Genomic DNA, 18,707 nt, shown 5'->3' with positions numbered 1-18,707 from the left:
CGTCTCGTGTCCTTTCGTACTCGACTTGACCAGCTCGGTGACCATGAGGTATAAATAGATACGTAATACTATTTGTTTTACAATGGTTTTATTTACAGTTGATTTACTTTTGTATTAATTTGTAGGTATGCTGGTTGCCGTACGGAGCTTTTCCTGCATTACAGGTGCCTAGGACTGCGTTTACTGGATGTATTCGATATCGAGGTATCATAGAGCCATATATGCCTGGTCGAGTTGTTCGACAGTTAGGGTTTATACAGGAGGTTCCCGGTGACATGATTAGGCCTGATGATGCTCATAGACCAGTTAGTGTTAAGTCTTATAGGGTCAGTTTTTCAGCTCAGATGACTACTCGCATGTGGAATGGATTTGTTCCGGGTGCTGCGTTCAGTCTTCTGCTTGGTGGATATACTAGAGTTCCGCCTGGCGGACATACTTGTGCACCTGACTACCTATCATGGTTTAGGAGAGTTAGTCATCCTATCGTCACTCCTAATGTTGAGGATGATCACGGTCTTCCTGAGAGGACCAACGTTGATTACGTAAGTTTTTTAATACTTGTTTATTTTTATTTAATTTTTTTTCCTATTATTATTAATACAATTATAATTGTTTATGCAGTGGGTAGGACGATTCATGGTTACAGCACAACGATCACTTAGTGAGTACCCTACACTATCGAGAGACACCAAAGCAATGTTGGAGCAAGTGATTTCTGATTGGAATGCAATAAATGGACTTGCTGATTAGTTGTAATATTTATTTGTAGCTTGGACTTTATTTTTTTATTAGACTATGTTTTGGATGTTGACTATGTTTTGGATGTTATTAGTGGCCATTTAAGTTTTACAAATTTGTTGGAAATAATCAAGTTGACATTTATGTTTGAGTTTTTTATTTTTTATTTTCTAATAGACTGTGTACTTGCTTCACAAAAGAAATGCTTAAAATAAATTAAAAAAATAACCAATGTTTATTAATAAAGTTAAAATAAAGTTGAATCAAAATCCACACCAATACTCAATGGTACTCAAGAGTTGATTAATGTCTGCCACAATTGAAGCCTTCTATCGTACCTTCTCTCCCACCCGTTTACACTTGCTTGACGAGCGTTAAACCACATTGGTGAAATTGGAGGTAGTGGGTGGTCATGTTCCATATGCAACCGAATGAAATGCGATCCACCAACAGTTCCAATCACAAACTCCCCAGAAGGCCTATCTAAAGGTCCACGATTGTTCAACGGCAAAACAGTAGTAGATGGATAGTAGCTCGACGGTCTATTTCCTACTCCATAACAAATCACCACCACATTCCATAATGTGGCAATAGCAAAAAAATCCTGTTGTGCTACCATCCAGTGCTCCTCTCCACACGCATCACCATCCCATCTAATCCGGTCTATCTCCCTTTGCAGTCCTGAACCAACCCCTTGGCCCCATATGTCGTAGTAAATCATGCTGTACAACCAAGGGTGAGAACCAACCTCATTTGCCATTTGATGTCGAACCAATCGCCACTCCTCCTGAGTTCCGTACAATAAATCTGCTACGCAACGAAATCCGCAGTTCCCATCACCAATTACATCCTTAACACCTACGACGTAAGGCCAAATGATGTTGGGAATAGCGTAGCTGTATCTGCATTGGCGCATGTCGAACCCAGTACCTACAAAATTAAAAACATAATATGACATATAGTTAAATTAAAATTTAAGATGAATAAACATATTATTTAAATCGATGATCACCTGTATTATATGGGGGTGGTCTACTTCTAGATCGATTCTCTCGCCCACTACGTTCAACATGCTCAAAAAACGAAGGATCCCGCCTGTTACGATTCTCGGGTGGTCGTCCCCTTACACGGGGGTTGACTCTAGGCTCCTGAAGGTCATCGTAGTTAGGATCCATCTCACCCTCAATAACTCGTGACACGTGCCTAAGCATCACAGGATCACTGGCAATAACCTGATCAACAAGGGTGCGGAAATGAGCTCGATCCTCATCATTTTCATCGACTATATTAGGAATGTCGACACCATCTTCAATGACAAGGGTCCTCCAAAATGGATGAATATTCTTAGAATACAACCCCTTCCCAACAGCAATCGAGTCATATATTTGGCACGCACAAGGTAAGCCGTGGGTAGTACGTAGAGCACACCCACAGCGTCGATGAATATCCGTACTCAACCCTCGCATTCTATTCGTCTCACCGAGAAGAATAGACAGACAATAGTGGGATACCTTTCCGTTCAGCTGATGTAAAGGCATATGCTTGTACTTCTGACCATGACTTGTTCTACATGCCTCCAATCCATTACGAATGGCTATGATCTTGTTCTCAATCGAGCAGTGCACTTGAGCCCAAACCGTGTCCAAAGAGCCTGTTGAACTGTCAATCCAACACTTCAATGCTGAATGCTGGCTCTCAACCCTGCAGTTGTTAACATTGCCAAAGTGTAGTACCTGGTTTGTCCAAAACAATACAAACTTCTCCTTGTGTACGAGCCAAGTGTCCATAACATATTCAATCACTTTCGGCCATCGACTCCACTTGGTTTTCAACACTGCAAGTTCTCTGTTATATGCCTCTTCAGATGTAGCATTAATTACAAGCCTCCACCTCCCATTTTTGAACTTGGCACCAATCTCCTTTTTTTTTTCAAACATGGAAGTAACCTTCGCCTCAACATCTTTGTTAATATGCCACACACACAACATGTGTCTTGTGTTTGGAAACACGCTCTTCAACGCTGCACAAAGGCCAAGCTCCCTATCTGTCAGTAGTACTGATGGCTCTCTATGATGACCGATCAACAACCTCAAGCACTCAAGCACCCACCGATAACTTTCCTGAGACTCTGACCTCATGAATGCGTATGCAACAAGAAAGTTTTGATTAGTCGGTGTAACCCCAACAATCTCAAAGAATGGCATGCCGTATCGATTCGTCTTGTAAGTGGAATCCATACCTATCACGTACGGGTATGTGCGAAGCAAATTTGTCATGATCGGGTGTGCCATGAAAGCATGTTGCAACACATTGTTGGAATCAGTAAAAACCCAAGTGAGGTATTTGCTATGTCTGGCCAAATGAAGCACCTGGTGAACTACTTCTCTTCCTTCAAATTGCTCCATTCTTATTTTACTTCTGCAGTTGTAGACATGCCTGATGTTTGGATGGTCTCCGGGAAACTTTTCTACAAGAGTTCTCATGATATGTCGAGGTGGCACCTGTGCCTGAGTCATGTCACACACTACCTGCTTAGCAGCAATACTAAGACCGCTAATTTGTCGATGTCCCTCGGGATAAACAACCAAAGAATGATTGTGAGTTCCATTCAAGCAACTAAGCTTCCAACCATTTACTACTCTGACATACTCAACCTTGAGTTTGAAGGGACAATTGTTTGCCTTGCTTTTGGTGTCTTGGCGTATCGCGTTCATCATGTCTCTTATCATGCCCTTTTTTCCACGATCACAACTCACATATCGATACGGTCGACCACTCCGATCGGTCTTGTAAGAAGCCTTCACTAACATAAATCCGAGCGGTCGACAAACATTTTGTGCCCAAAGAACAGCATCCTCAAAACTCGGAAACACTTCGTTTGTCAAAAAATGTCCACTATAGTCCACACCGTCACCATCCTCGGACTCAGAATCCTATATAAATATTAATAAAAGTTAGAACCAAAGAACACGACTAATAATAATAACAACAATAACAATACAACTAATTATAAAAAAAAACTTTCAACCATAATAATGACAATAACAATAATAATTACAATAATAATAATAATAACTAATTTTAATAACAATAATAATTTCAAAAGTATAAAATCCAATGACAATCAACCAATACATGAAATAAAAAATAAACAAAAAAAAAGAAAAAATAAAAAAAAAGAAAAAAAAAATAAACAAAAAAAAAGAAAAAAAAAAAAGAAAAATCGAAACCCAGGAAACGCCTAGAATTTTCGAATGACCTAGGCTGAAACGCCTAGTTTTTTCGAATATCCTAGGATGTTTCGAAAAAACTAGGCGTTTCAGCCTAGGTCATTCGAAAATTCTAGGCGTTTCCTGGGTTTCGATTATTTTTTAAAAAATTAACGCAACGTACCGATTCTGATTGGTTCGACGAGCCTTCGGCAAGCGTCAAAGGTTGTGTTTCTGGTATTTCGTTGTTGTCCATAAGATCTAACGAAATTGATTTTGCAAAAATTATGATTTGTTTGATTTCACGGTGGTTGGGGTGGTTGTCCGATGAAGGTCGGTGGCTGTTCACCACTAGAGAGAGCGGTAAAAAAATTGGTGTCCAGTAAAAGTATGAAATTAAGGTAAAATTAATTATTTTTATAATCGTTATAATAAGGTTAAATACGTAATTTAATTTCATTTTGCGGGCGTTAGTTAGAAAATCGAGGGCGATATTTAAAAACCCCTAATATTTAATAATAATATAATTAATATTTAATAATAATAATATTAATAATAATATAATTAATATTTAATAATAATAATATATTAATAATAATATAATTAATATTTAATAATATTAATATTATTAATAATAATTAATTTTTAATAATAAAATTTAATGATTATAATAATAGTAATAATAGTAGTAGTAGTAGTTGTAGTAATAATAATAATAATAATAATAATAATCATAATAATAATACTAATATTTAATATTTAATAACAATAATAAAGCATTACAATTATTATTATAGTATTAGTAGTAGTAGTAATAATAATAATAATAATAATAATAATAATAATAATAATAATAATAATAGTAATAATAATAACAACAATAATAATAATAATAATAATAATAATAATAATAATAATGATAATAATAAAAATAATAATAATAATAATAATAATGAAATCTGCTCTGCTCGGCTCTGCTTTGCTCTGCTTCAATCTGCTCTGCTCTGCTTTGCTGAAATCTGCTCTGCTCTGCCCAGAAGCTCAAAAGAACAGGGCCTAAATACAGCTCCTACAGTCCTATAACTACACTACGGAGTACTAGCGTACGCCCCTTCCTCTTCCATACCTTAAAAACCTCCTCTTTTCCCCCTTTTTTCATCCCACACCAAAAACAGCAACATTTTACACAGAAAAAACACCAAAATGGCTAATAACAATGGCGAATTCAGCAACTGCTTAACCCACTTTGTAGAAACTGGAAGCGTCGAAAGTCACAGGTATTATCTGGCACGTAAAACCCTCTTCGAACTTCTCAATGATAGGGGTTATGCTGTTCCTAACTCCGAGTTAACTCGCTCTCTTCCCGAGTTTCGTGCCGAGTTTGGCCAGAAACCTGACCCTCTTTCTCTTCGCATTTGTGTTCCTCTCCGAGTTGACTCGTCTTCTAAGGTACCCTAATCAGTGTTTTCAATGTTATACTCTGTTTTTGTAATAGTCCCACCATTATTATGGGTCTGAAATTATGTGGGTATTGGTAGATTTTGATTATGTATTTGATTTATTATATTGGGATTAGTAAAGTATACAAAAAATGTGATTTTTGGGGTACCACATTGTAATTGTATGGGGATTGGGTGCTTATATTTTTAAATAATTCTGTAAAAGATTTAAAAGAATTATGCAAAATTACTGTACCTTTTCATTTACCAGCTTTTCAATTTTTGGTTGAATCAAAATATGGTTTTGGGTTCTTAATTTTGAGTATGCTACATTTGTAACCCTAAGTTGCTGAATTTTGGTTTTGAATGAGATGATGTGGCTGTGTTTTGAAGTAGGATAATCATTTTTTTTTCTTTTCTATTACTAGTTATTTTTTTGGTATGATAATGCACGAGAAAAATGCGTAGATTGTTACGCCATCATATAAGGGGTCATTCTAGTTTGTTTTTGTTTTTAAAGTATATTATGTTTGATTGTTTCGATTTTCGAATGGGGTGTGGTCGAGTCAGTGGTTGTGAGGGCGGTGAGGTTTCAAAGGTGGGGTGTTCAAGGTTTGTCGAAGTTCCAATGGGGTGTAGTGAATGACAAAGGCTATGTTCTATTCATCTTATCTAATTCGATCTAATTTCTTGATTAGGTCCACTCTGATTTCATGATTTGACTAAACTTTGATTGTAATTCCACCTTAATCCATAAAAAAAGAATGTCTCAAATGAGATGTTGTAAATTCGTGTTAATACGTAATTTCCAAGTATGAAATTTCTTTAACTACTTTTTTTACAGAGTTTGAGATGATTAACGATAAAAGCAAATGAAAAGATTTGGTGTGCTTAATTTTGAAATCAGCAAATACGAGTATTTGATTAAATAAGTTGTACTAAACTTGCAAAAAATGAGTTATGGAACATGGAGAAAAAAAAAAGATAAATAGATTTTAAATAGCTCAACCAAACAATCAGTAGGGGATAGACTGGTTTTAATTCCCTTTCCATTACTTCATTTCCCCCAACCAAATGCCCCCTTAAAATTATCCTTTGAGATCATGTTTTTTGTTGACATGTCTTGGCAGATTTGTTTACTACTCTATGGTTTTATGTTATTTATGTTATGCATTTGTGGCGAATTTACATTTTTAAGCATGCAGCAATCAATGAGTTCCTGCTTGCAAAATCCCTAAATTAGACAACAAGAGTGTTTTTGAATTTTGACATTAGGTGATAGTGTGCAAAAGAGTAAGTTGGCATCGGCTTAATACCCACCTTGTGGAGCCATTCTGTGTTGTAATGAGAGTTTGAGACCTAAAGGCCTTTAAACGTGTTTCTCATACTATTGATCCTATTTTGTTGATATAATTTTCCATGTACAGGGACTAGATCCCAGAATGTTGATTTCGGGTGACTTCTGGTAAATTTTCCACGTATTGATGGCAAAAAAAAAAACGAGTTTGGAAAATGGGCATTAACATTTAGTATTGGTTTTGGGGTTTATAGACTAAGTGGCACTGGAGAGTGGTTGTATCTGATGAAGATATTAAGAAACCACCTTTGCTAGTCTGTGCTATGTCCTTGTGTAATTTTCACCCTGCTATTGGAAAGGGCTTATGCTGTCCATCCCATTTTCCTCCGAATCATTAGGGTAGCACAAAAGTTGGTATACTGTGCTAAAACTAAATTTGTTTGGTTTACCTATAAAGACTTTGTACTCATTGTATTATTGATGACTTAGCTCAGTTATGACGTAGTTAGCAATCAGAACCATTTGTTGTCAACTTTTGCTGTACATTATATAGACTGGTAGTGCTTTCTTAGCGATTTTTTTGGTCAGTCATATGGTCGGCAATGTTCAACAGTTTAACTTTATATTGTCAGCCCCCTAAAGAATAAAGAGACCTTGCTTTTTTGTTATTCACTTGTTCATTCCCTTTGTAATGGATCCTGATTCCTGAAATAATGAGGATGCCTGGAACTGAGTAAGCCTTTTGTTCTGTCATCTAGCCTTATAGCATCCATGTGAAACTATTCTTGAGCATTCTTAAGATGCTTTTGGTAGAAGAGAGGTTAGCCTATCTACTGTTAGGAACTCTTAAGCCAAGTCGATATGGTTGACATAAAGTTTTAAGTTCAGGCACTCGAGGATGGCAATAAATTGATAATTGAGCTGTTATTTTTTTAGTCTCATAATGTCTAATACCACTACTTTCCTGTCCTGCAGATTTTGGTCATTTTTGGTGGAACTGAGGAAATTAAAAAAGGCAACATCCTTACAATTTTCAGCCAAGTCATTGACAAAGAGAGATTGCACCGGATTATTTTGGTCCTGCAAAGCAAAATGAATCACCATGCTCGAAAAGTTGTGGATGAATACCCTGTCAAAACAGAGATATTTCAGGTCATGTCTATAGGCAATTTCAAGCCTTTGTTTCAAACTTCTTATGCAATATAGTTTTAGCCTGTTTAAAGACATTTTCCCCCCTTATCTCTCCTACGTGTTCTGTATATCTGTGGCTGTTAAATGCTCTAATCTTTCAGGAAAATCCACCTTATCTTCTTTGGGTATATCTCATATCTGTGCTGTGACTAGGTTAACACTTGGTTGAAGAAATTTTGTACTACACTGTTTCTTCAAAAGCAACTGATAAGCTGCTTAGATTCAGATTTTCTGTTTGATTCTTATCATGATGGCTTATCTTCTGTGCTTATCTCGTTATTCAATTATGTATAGGCTGCTTAGATTTGGAGTTTGGAAGAACCTTAATCAAATATGGGCTGATCCCTGCTCTAAGTGGCATGCATTTTCCTTTTAAATATCCACCTGTGTTTTTATTTAGTATTGCATTCTAGGTTTTCTTTAACAGGGTTAGTCTATAAATATACTATATAGTCAGTTGAACTGTCAATTTTGCAGTGGATGGTTTGATATATGCTTGGTGACAGCTTCAATATATTATTCATGCAAGATATAAATGAATCACTAAGGACCTGTTCTTTTCAGCTTAATTTCAGTCCAGTTCAGTTCCTAATTTCCTTCTCTCATAAACATTTCAGTTCAGTTTAGTAAATCAGAACAGTCCCTAAATTAGTAAATTCTTGCAGTAGTTCATTGAATGGCCTAATTGAGGTGCTTGTGTCAAGATGTGACATTGCGCTACTGTCTTTGGTTATTATCTTCAATTCAACTTATATTAAAGTTTAAACCTCTATCTTCTTTTCTTGTAGATCAGTGACTTGTTGGTCAACATCACAAAGCATGTCTTAACACCAAAGCATGAAAAGCTGACTACTCAGGAGAATGAATGTCTGCTACAGAAGTATCAGGTGAAGGAACACCAGGTAATTTGTTATTCTCCCCCCTCACCCCCCCCCCCCCCCCCCCCCCCCCCCCCCCCCTCCTCCTTGAAAGATGCATTTTATGTTAATTCTCCTTGAAAGCACAATCTAAAATTTTCTCCTGTGAGAATTTTATGTTTCTCAGGCTCACATACGCAGGACATTGTTTACGCACCATAATGATTTTATCCTTGATCTTAACTAGTGAAACAATAAACATGCCCCATAATTCTTGGATTCTATAACACAAGTGGTATAACTTGGTCACATGTTTATTTTCAGTTGCCGCGCATTCAGGAGAATGATGCAATTGCACGCTACCATGGACATGAGAAGGGGCAACTCATGAAAGTTAGCTACACTGCTGGATTACCAAGTTCCCTGGTTACTTATCGGTGTGTTCTGTGATGACTGGAGTAAAAAACTCGATCAAAAATTCACTCAAACAGTTAACAATCATAGACTTCTTTATAATAAGTATTATGACAAGAAAATTCTCATCTTATGCCACAAATTTTTGATTGTTTTGTTGCAAGATGCTATCATGAAACATGTAAATTTGGTGCTGGTGATATGAAGTACATAAACAACAGTATTTGATGCATGCTACTTGGATTTGTTGCTTTGTCGATTTCACTTAAAATAGAAGGTTCAACTACTTCCGAATATTAATTATCAATTCTCATAATAGCTTATATTCATTTTCCATATCAATTTGTATTGGAATGCTAACATTTGTAGCTGCTTTTAAGGACATGCATATATACTTCCTATCATAAGAACATCCTAAAATACAAATTTCTTCTAAAAATCAGAAAACAATACCTTAGGAATGTAATTTTCTTGTAAAGATGATGAACCTTGTTAATTAAAAATAAGAGTGGGTGACTTAAATTGATACGGGGCTCACTCTTGATCATTATTAGAGTAGTTTAGCACCCACTTTACCATGTTTGTTATTTTTTTTAATTTTATTTTTTATTTTTTTATGCATGTCCTTAAAAGCAGCTATGTAACCAAAGCCGCATAATAATATTACTAATTTTCCATAAGTAAAAATATTGAAATTTCTTTTAAGAATTCTAGATTAATATCGAATCAACAACATGAACAATTTACCAAAGAGATAGAAATCAACTTTAAGGTCAATCACTATACAATTAGAAAACCCTTTTCTTTAATGACTAGGGAAACTTGTGTTACCATAGCTGCATAATACAATTTGTGAATATAAAACATTGAAAGAAATTACATGTAATCTGTATTAATATTATTATTTTAAGGAGGTCATTACTAACAAATATTTGAATAAGAAAAATACTTGAATATATCAAAAAAGGAGTAGATATTTGAATAAGATAAATACTTAATATCGAAAAATTAAAGGAGTTAATCAAAGTTAATGTATCAAAAATTACATAAAAAATATAGCTACAACTTGTATCTCAGTAATAAACAACACCCTTTAAAGAAAGAAATTAAACTCGAGTGGAGATGCCTTGAACAATTTCCTTGAATAGCTCTTTGGCCATGACACTGTAAGCGTGTTGAGTCATATGAACTCCGTCCCAACTCACTAGCTTAGAGGGATCGCGACAAACTGGTACTCCATTGTTTCCACACATTCGAGTTAGGTTAAAGTTATATTCGTTGTCACCAATTCCACAACATGTCTTTTGTACATCATTCTTTTCAAACCCTGCATATATCGATAAGTACATGTATTAGTACTTCCTCTAAACAAAAGAATAATTAAATACTTCGTATTAAAAATTGACAAATACTAACCATGTGAAGCAGCATTTTGAATGAGTCCCTTCAATGCATTGAAATAATCAGCATACACAATTGCAACATTTGGATACTGTCCTTGAAGCTCCTTAAGAGCTTCTTGTAATCGATCGTTTTGAAACGTTGCGAATCCATTCAAACCCTTTAAACAATGGAGTTCATCATACATATTCGAGTCATTCGCCTTGAAAGTGCTAAGATAAATAGGCATACAACCAATTGCAAAGTTGCCGGGAACTACAACTTTAGTGGCACCAAGACTAATGACATCCTGCATTATTATGTAACAATTGTATGTAATTAGTAATTCATAATTATTTTATGAACAATTTAAAAAATGTAATTAATAATACGTTAGGAAAACAAACCTTTACAGCATTAGTAATGGCTTGAATTACTTCATCCACCATTTGTTGAACTTCTTCCATTGTTTTTCTTCCAAAAAACGCGTAGTTAAAGTCGTTCCCTTCGGTTTCAATGATAAACAAGGCATTTGCAAGTTTAGCCTTACAATCTGCATACATATATATGAATAAGAATAATAAGTAACTATAATCTAATCTTGATCGTTAATATCCTTCATAATTATTAAAACATTATGGTAGTCATATTTCAAATGCCTACTACAAAATTTTCATTAGTATATAATACTAAAATTTATTTAATAGTTTGATGATAATTTACATTAATACATGTCCGATAATAATTTAGGTGATATATATCATCTATTTTATATTAGTACAATAATTTAATTATTATAGAGAGTAAGATGGGAAGTATAAGTACCTTTTGGGTCGTTAGGGCAGAGTGATTGAAGGTGAGATCTAAACCAACCAAGTTGAACAGATAATGAACTTTGGGTGACCGGCGATGTAATGTTTTTGGCAGCTAAGGTTGAAGAGTCAGAGCCGTCGAACCCGAGACAGCAAAGTTCACACCATGAGCGAAGTTACCAGCTTCATTAAGATACGCATCAAGAAAGGGTAACTTGAAGTATTTGGCTGCAAGTTATACAACACATGCAACAAAATTAGTTACTAGGGTTACTTACATATATTAACATACTAACTTATACAACATAAAAATTTTAATTACTAGGGACTACCGGACTAGGGTTAGATAGTGACAGATCCAAAAAAAATATTTAACTTCGTCAAAATACATTATGTACATTAGTATCTTAATGATAAATCTACTTTAATTTCTATGTATCATTGTAATAGTTTATTTCTCTATATCATTATAAATCATACAACAATTCTTTGTATACTTTATAAATTAAACCTACAATCAAAGAATACAAATTATAAAACAAATAGTGCAAAAATCGTTGCAATTTTTTTGAAATAATGAAGAAAAATATAAGCGGATGCATATATAAATTAAAACATTATAAAATTAAATATTTAACATAAAGATGATTAAGAAGTCTAGCAAAGTGACACATACCAATAAAATCGATCATGAGAAGACCATTAGAGCAACGACCAGTAGGCTTATGGAAGAAAGTTTGTCCATAAGGAAGTCTTGCAAAGGTTGTATGTTCTCCAATGGGGGATTCACGTACTAGGTTACCGGTGTCGGATATCGAATCACCAAACTGATAGATCGCATCTACTTTCGGTATTTGTAGAGGGAGTGCATTGAGACGAGGAAGGGAAGAACAAAGAGCAAGAACAACAAAGAGTACTAGTTTCATGGAAGCCATAATTTTCTTGTTACTACGTACTTTTTTTTTTTTTTAGGTTGTGTTGTGAATGGAATAGAGAGGGGAAGTGTATGAATTTATAGGATTAATGATCTAGTCGGTTATTCGGTTTAGGCTTAACTTTGTAAGAAGATTAAGTTTTACTAGGATTAAAATTTCCTAAAATAACGTGCTGTACTAATTCTTAGATTATTATCCGGAGTAACTAATTAGGATTAAGGTTTTACTTATTAACTTGCATCACAAGAAAAGCTATTGTTAATTAGCTATTGTATATAATTCGTAGGATAGTAGGATTAATGTTTTCCTAAATTAACGCATTGTACTAATTACTTAAATTTTATTTTCTCAAAAAAAAAAAAAAAAAAAAACAAAAAAAAAAACAAAAACAAAAAAAAACAAAGTATTGTACTAATTTTTTTAGATGATACGGAGTAACTAATTAGGATTGAGGTTTACTAATTAACTTGCATCATAAGAAAAACTATTGCTAATTAGCTATTGTATATAATTCGTAGGTTATTTGGATTAACGTTTCCTAAATTAACGTATTGCACTTTTCTCAAATTTTGAATTGGTCATCTAATGGAGAATGAATGAAGTATTTAAAAGAAAAAATTGGTTCTAATTGATGATGTGTCTCAAATTTCATGTCTAAATGAAAAAAGTGCAAATACTACAGACGATCTTTCAGTTACGGAGTATCAAATACCAAGTCTACGGGTTGGTAAAGGTTTAATTTTGCTGGTAATAGATTGGGTTAGGCCCTACTTAGTTCGCTTTATATTTGCTTATCTAAACTTATCTAATTTGGTCTGATCTGAATGTCAGATTTGATCAAAGTTTGACCTTATATATACAATAATGTATACGGAAAAAATATATTAAGTGGGAATTGTGGGATCTTGTTAAATTCATAACAATGTGTATTTTATTAATATGTGACTTTCAAAAAAAATTTCGTTACGAAATTAAAGATATTTAGCAATAAAAAACTGAACATAAAACGATGATCTGATCTTAACTTATTTTTTCTGAAATAAGTAAAAATAAGGTGAACTAAACAAGGCCTTAATCTCTTAGATTAGCAAGTTATATCCAATGTCCGATAAACTTTTGCCGACTCTGCGTCAATTAACCCAGACTAATTGCTCCTAATCAAGTTTAATTTGGCCAAATCCCATCTAATAATCAATTTATTAGAAAATAACTTTTGTATACATCCGATGTACAGTAATTTACTGTATATTGAGGGTCACTTTTATCAAATTTAGGGTCACTTTTACAATTTTTTGGGTAATTTTTATTAATAAAGCATAAATACTTCGTCATTTTTATTTAAGTCAGGCTAACTTTTATTCACATTAGGGTAACTTTTGCTTATTTTATGATAACTTTATGACGGATGTATAATATTTATTGTACATCCAATTTATTTAAAAGTTTATGTTTATTAGATGTTTGTATTTCCTAATCTATACTCTTGCCTTAGTTTTGAATTTCTAGGACATTAAATTAGGTCACAAGCTGGTATGCTTTAGAATCATCAATCAATCATTAATAACATAATACTAAAACAGACACCAGGAATAACACGTGTCATTTCGTGTCATTTTCTAGTGCTGTTTATTTCCCTCCAAAACTCCACCTCCTTTTTACCAAATTTTTATTTTTAAAATATTTGTATAATACAGCTATAATAATATTACTCCTATCTTTATATTTCATGTTCAATTACTTAAAATAGTTATGCAAGATTAAGGAAGAATAAACTATAATTTAGAAGGTTGAATGTGATGATAAAGTATAAAATAACGGAGTCAAAAAAACAATAATAATATTTAATTTACCATTATTGTATATATTTGTACAATAGTGGGGTTCAATGGAAAAATAAATTAATAGTCATGATGTTGAATTGAAATCTTATAAACCAATATAGTTGAGTTAGTTTTCTATTAAATATTCCTGTAATAATTTTACCAACTTTTAACTTTTTTTTTCCTTCAAAAATTCCATTAAATATAACTAAAACAGGTCATGTTTATATCAATCATTTTAGATATATGTCAAGCTATCATTAAAAACTCCCGCCAATACGATATATGATGTCAGTTTTAAGTTTTTTTTTTTTTTTTTTTTTTTGGAGATCATTGAATAGGTTTTTTTTTTTTTTTTTAACAAAATTAATTGATAAAAAGCCATACGACATCTACATTGTATAATCTTATTGGAAATAACATGCAACTATTTTTAAATATTTTCAACGCAACAAATCAATTATAATATTTTTCTTCTCAATTGTAGTTTTAATAATTTTTTCCTTATATTCAATCTTTCTTATATGCATTGCATTTGTTTATTCCATATAGGTTGCGTCATATATATATATATATATATATATATATATATATATATATATATATATATATATATATATATAAAGATTATTATTACCGTGCATTACACGGGCACTAATCTAGTAAAGATAAAACCAAGGTTTTATTAGTGTGAAACTTAATACTTAAATATTCCCTCACAATGGCTGTATGTGCACGTGTGTCCATGTATTATTTTGACCAATAATAATTTTAATTGCATATTAGCAAAAAAAAAAGTAACAATTTGATATTAATAAACTACTTATTAAGACGTATCAAATAAACTTAACATGATTATTACATGTTGTACTATGTAGTAAAACCTAATCTCTTCTTAGATTTCTAAATCCTATACCTTGGGAGGCTGACAGTTTGAGAGCTAGGTTTTAAATTTACAAATGTTACAACAAAGATACATTGCCCCAACTTTTGTGAACCTAACCACCTTAAAAGTTTTTAAAGAGTAAAGTTTCTAAAGAGTACAAAATGTTTTGATTTGAGATTTTTTTTTTTTCTTCTAATATTATCAACGAGTAACGACATATGTTTGGCTAAATACCAAGTCTTGTGTGTAGTCTCATTTTTTTACTAGATTAGAATAATCATTATTTGTGATATGAGTAACATCAATTAATCAAGTGGTAACCTTAATTTGCTCATAAGAATAACCCTAATTTATTATACGAGTAACAATTTAATAAAAATATAAGTAACCTCATTTATTCATTCGAGTAACTTTCCTTTTATTTTGACTATTAAAAGAGTAATTCCACTTGTTGATAAGAATAACCTCATTTTTCCATTGTGATAACCCTTTATATGTCAAGATAACCCTATTTGATCATTGGTATAACGCTGTAACCCTCAATACTTAATTAAATACTTATATGTGAATTGCCACACCATGTGACTAGTCACATTTAAAAATTTGTGTTGGCCAAATGGGTTTTCAATACAACTTTTAAAATGGTTATATGGAAACCAAGGTTGAATTTCTCAACCCAGATTTAGTGATTTTGTCAAACATGAATGTCATATTTTCATTTTCACATTCATTAGATTCAATACAAGATCATTTCGCTCCTCTTCGATTTGGACCCTCATTTTAAATCGACCAATCTCTATAATTGATAAGAGGAACTACAAAAACAAAAGCAACAATAAAAGAAAACTAGAAGACCAGATGACCAAAAAAATAAAAATAAAAATAAAAAAATCACTTTAATTGATAAGCAAGCACAACACTAGAACAGTGAATGACGACGAGAAGACAGCCTATTGGAGGCACCTAGACCTAGGGCTAAACTACCCGAAAAACCGAAAACCCGAAAATCCATTTCGTTACCGTTCCAAAAATTAAGGTATCCGATCCTATAGCCATAACGATTCGGATACCCGATCCGATAATTTGTTATCGGATATAGTTACTGGGTATCATTCTAAAATTAACGGTTACCCGTTCCAATCCGATAAGCAATTTTTTTTGTTTTTTTTCCCTACTTAATCTATTTTTCCAATATTTAAACTCTTACTTTACTTCATAATCACTATATAATATCAATGATTAGTAATATATTATTAATAACTTGATCAAGATCACATGGTATTGTTCTTAATTATTGTTAAAAATATCATAATAACTAATTTATTAAGTTTAATTATCGCTATTGGATACCTTATTGGATAACCAATCCGAAAATCCGGGTACCCGAACTTATTGGTTCAGTTTATGGATATCACTTTTAGTGATATTGGTTATCGGATACCTGAACCGTTAGTACTAACGGTACGGGTATCCGTCCATGCTCACCCCTACCTAGACCTGTCAATCGGCTGAGTTCGGGCTGAGTCGTGCCGGATGACGGGTCATTTCATGTTGGCTCGCTTCGGGTCACGGGTCGAGAAATGCTCAAACCTAACCCAAAGTTTCGGGTTCGGGTCAACCCAACGGGTTTAAAACAATTTTTTTGCCTCATTTTAAAATTTCTGATTTTTCAAGCTTACTTTGCTTTTTTTTTTTTTTTTTTTTTTTCCAACTTCAAATCGAACATTTTCACCATATTATTTTTAGCCATTAGATACTACATAATTTAAACCATCACTATTTCACCAAAGCTCATCAATTTCTAACTAATAAAAAATGATAATAAACTTTAAAATAAAACTTTTAATTACATCCCAAATTTTAAAGAAGAGACCAACATAATTATATGCATGTGTGCAATATAATATCTCTTTACATAATATCAGTAGACCTGTCGATCAGTGATATGACAGTGATGTGGGTTATACGGATGCCATTAGTGTGAGTAGATAATTGGTGTAGAAGGTGATTGTTGTAGATTTGAACAAGAGTTATATGAGATAGATAAATGAGAAAGAGATAAAATGAATGTCCGATAGTAGACAAACAATCAAACTTTATCAATAAACTAATATCAATTTTCAAATAAATGAAAAAAAAAAAAAAAAACCATAAAATCGGGTCGTCAGGAGTTTAGTTACGGGTCGGATTTGACCCATAAATTCACGGGTTAAACGAGTTTGGGTTATATTGGGTTACAGGTCAAAAAACTTTGTTCAAGACTCAGAAAAACGGGTCGGATTGAAAATTGACAGGTCTAGGTGCACCAAATAAATACATGCTGCCATGTAAAACGGCATCAATCCAAATTAAACAAATCTTCCTGTTGATACTAATAAAGTTCACTTTTTCACTTTTTCACTTTTCTTGGTGCACCTTATTACAGTGTTTGCAAGCAAGAAGAGTACATGAATAACTACACAAAGCTACATATCAAATGAATAAAGCACCATAACAATCAAACCTGAACGAACTCAATAAAATATGAGAACATCAGACTCGAACAAAATAAACCACAAGAGCATCACAAGATCAAATCCAGAACCTATGAGATCCAAAAATACATCTAACTTGGTAAAAAGTAGAATCCAGAAGACATCATATTAACCTTATTGAAAGAGTTAGACCCAGACCTGCCTAGCTAAACTAGAAAATCGATGATCGTATACAAAAACAAGATTATATCATGGATTTTAGGGAAAGACCACAAAGAATTATGAAGTAGCCCTAATGCCCTATAAAGGAAAACAAAGGGCAACAAAACAATCCAAACTTAACACAGATTCAATAAATTATTACTTCGCTCAGTATAACTGTATAATCTATCTGTTGGTCTTTCCCAGGGAGGGTGTTCGGACATGATTTTTCCAAGTAAATCTCTACTCTAAACATAAAATACACCCCTAAAGGTCCTCATGGAATTTCCCTAACCTATCTATCTCTAACCTCTACAAAAATCCAAGTCGATTGCCATAATACTCCAAGGTTGAGAATAATTATCACAGATTAGGCTTTAGAATGAAGCACAAACTTTGACCAGCAGACACCACATGCAGAAGAGAAAACCTCAAAATTAAAACAAAGAAACCTCACTGCAAGCTTAAGGACACCTAAATCAACTATGCCCCAACAATCCATCCTTTTCACAATGGTTTATGGCTAAACTTGCCAAACACAGTTTGCTTGAAGTGGTAAGAATTTTGCATTTGAGCAAAATTCAAGAGACATCTTAACAAAATTTTTGATAATATTTAACATAATTACCTTACAATTGCTGCCAGTCATGGTCAATTTTTATGAAAGGTATGGGTGAAGAGAATAAGAAAAAGGGTATACAAGGAAACATGTTAGCAGTTATTAAGGGCTACGTAACATAGCACCTATTTTTTGGGGAGGAAGAGGGAAGGAGGATTCCGTTTGATTGAAATGCCGAAGGTGACATTAGTTACTGTTTGGTATTACAGGACTAAGGTAGCATAGAAGAAATCTTTCCCAACCAGTGCACTTATTATGAAACTTCAGTTTTATGGTGGGATAAGAAGTAGGTACAACAATCTTGTATGATATAAGAACTGACGTTTACAAAGTACTTGCATACTTGTCAGTCTTCTGTGATGGAAGTCATGAAAGGCTGTACCTCACAGCACTCATACTGAGTACCATGATAAACCTAAATGGTGATAAAGATCA

The 18,707-nt window shown here is 33.3% G+C and overlaps 2 protein-coding genes and 1 pseudogene across 3 annotated transcripts; 1 reads left to right on the top strand and 2 right to left on the bottom strand.

The window, feature by feature from the left end:
- Positions 1–1,030: 1,030 nt before the first annotated feature.
- On the bottom strand, positions 1,031–4,203 carry LOC145586049 (PKS-NRPS hybrid synthetase cheA-like). Its single transcript, XM_081642765.1, has 3 exons — positions 4,132–4,203; positions 1,751–3,671; positions 1,031–1,668 (listed from the first exon to the last, which is right to left on the bottom strand). Exons 1-3 carry the CDS (start codon positions 4,201–4,203, stop codon positions 1,031–1,033), a joined length of 2,631 nt encoding a protein of 876 aa, XP_081498891.1.
- Positions 4,204–5,104: 901 nt separating this feature from the next.
- Positions 5,105–9,407, top strand: LOC145584643 (DNA-directed RNA polymerase V subunit 5C-like). The gene is made up of 4 exons (XM_081641457.1): positions 5,105–5,396; positions 7,659–7,835; positions 8,663–8,776; positions 9,056–9,407. Exons 1-4 carry the CDS (start codon positions 5,151–5,153, stop codon positions 9,179–9,181), a joined length of 663 nt encoding a protein of 220 aa, XP_081497583.1. The 5' UTR covers positions 5,105–5,150; the 3' UTR covers positions 9,182–9,407.
- An 835-nt stretch (positions 9,408–10,242) lies between these two features.
- On the bottom strand, positions 10,243–12,846 carry LOC145584642 (acetylajmalan esterase 1-like; annotated as a pseudogene). Its single transcript, XR_014100386.1, has 5 exons — positions 12,014–12,846; positions 11,351–11,565; positions 10,933–11,078; positions 10,562–10,835; positions 10,243–10,472 (listed from the first exon to the last, which is right to left on the bottom strand). The product of XR_014100386.1 is annotated as an acetylajmalan esterase 1-like (transcript).
- Between the last annotated feature and the right edge of the window lie 5,861 nt (positions 12,847–18,707).

The sequence above is a fragment of the Chenopodium album genome, chromosome 16 (genome assembly GCF_948465745.1).
Source record: "Chenopodium album chromosome 16, dcCheAlbu1.1, whole genome shotgun sequence".
Classification (NCBI taxonomy): domain Eukaryota; kingdom Viridiplantae; phylum Streptophyta; class Magnoliopsida; order Caryophyllales; family Amaranthaceae; genus Chenopodium; species Chenopodium album.
This window is presented reverse-complemented; position numbering and strand designations above follow the sequence as displayed.

What these genes read in the sequence shown, in the direction of transcription:
- LOC145586049 (XM_081642765.1), bottom strand. Translation starts at nt 4,203, where the DNA reads ATGGACAACAACGAAATACCAGAAACACAACCTTTGACGCTTGCCGAA. An exon ending in CGTCGAACCAATCAGAATCG is followed by an intron (nt 3,672 to 4,131) that starts GTACGTTGCGTT and finishes ATATTTATATAG; the next exon opens with GATTCTGAGTCCGAGGATGG. An exon ending in ACCACCCCCATATAATACAG is followed by an intron (nt 1,669 to 1,750) that starts GTGATCATCGAT and finishes TTAATTTTGTAG; the next exon opens with GTACTGGGTTCGACATGCGC.
- LOC145584643 (XM_081641457.1), top strand. Translation starts at nt 5,151, where the DNA reads ATGGCTAATAACAATGGCGAATTCAGCAACTGCTTAACCCACTTTGTA. An exon ending in GAGTTGACTCGTCTTCTAAG is followed by an intron (nt 5,397 to 7,658) that starts GTACCCTAATCA and finishes CCTGTCCTGCAG; the next exon opens with ATTTTGGTCATTTTTGGTGG. An exon ending in ATCAGGTGAAGGAACACCAG is followed by an intron (nt 8,777 to 9,055) that starts GTAATTTGTTAT and finishes GTTTATTTTCAG; the next exon opens with TTGCCGCGCATTCAGGAGAA.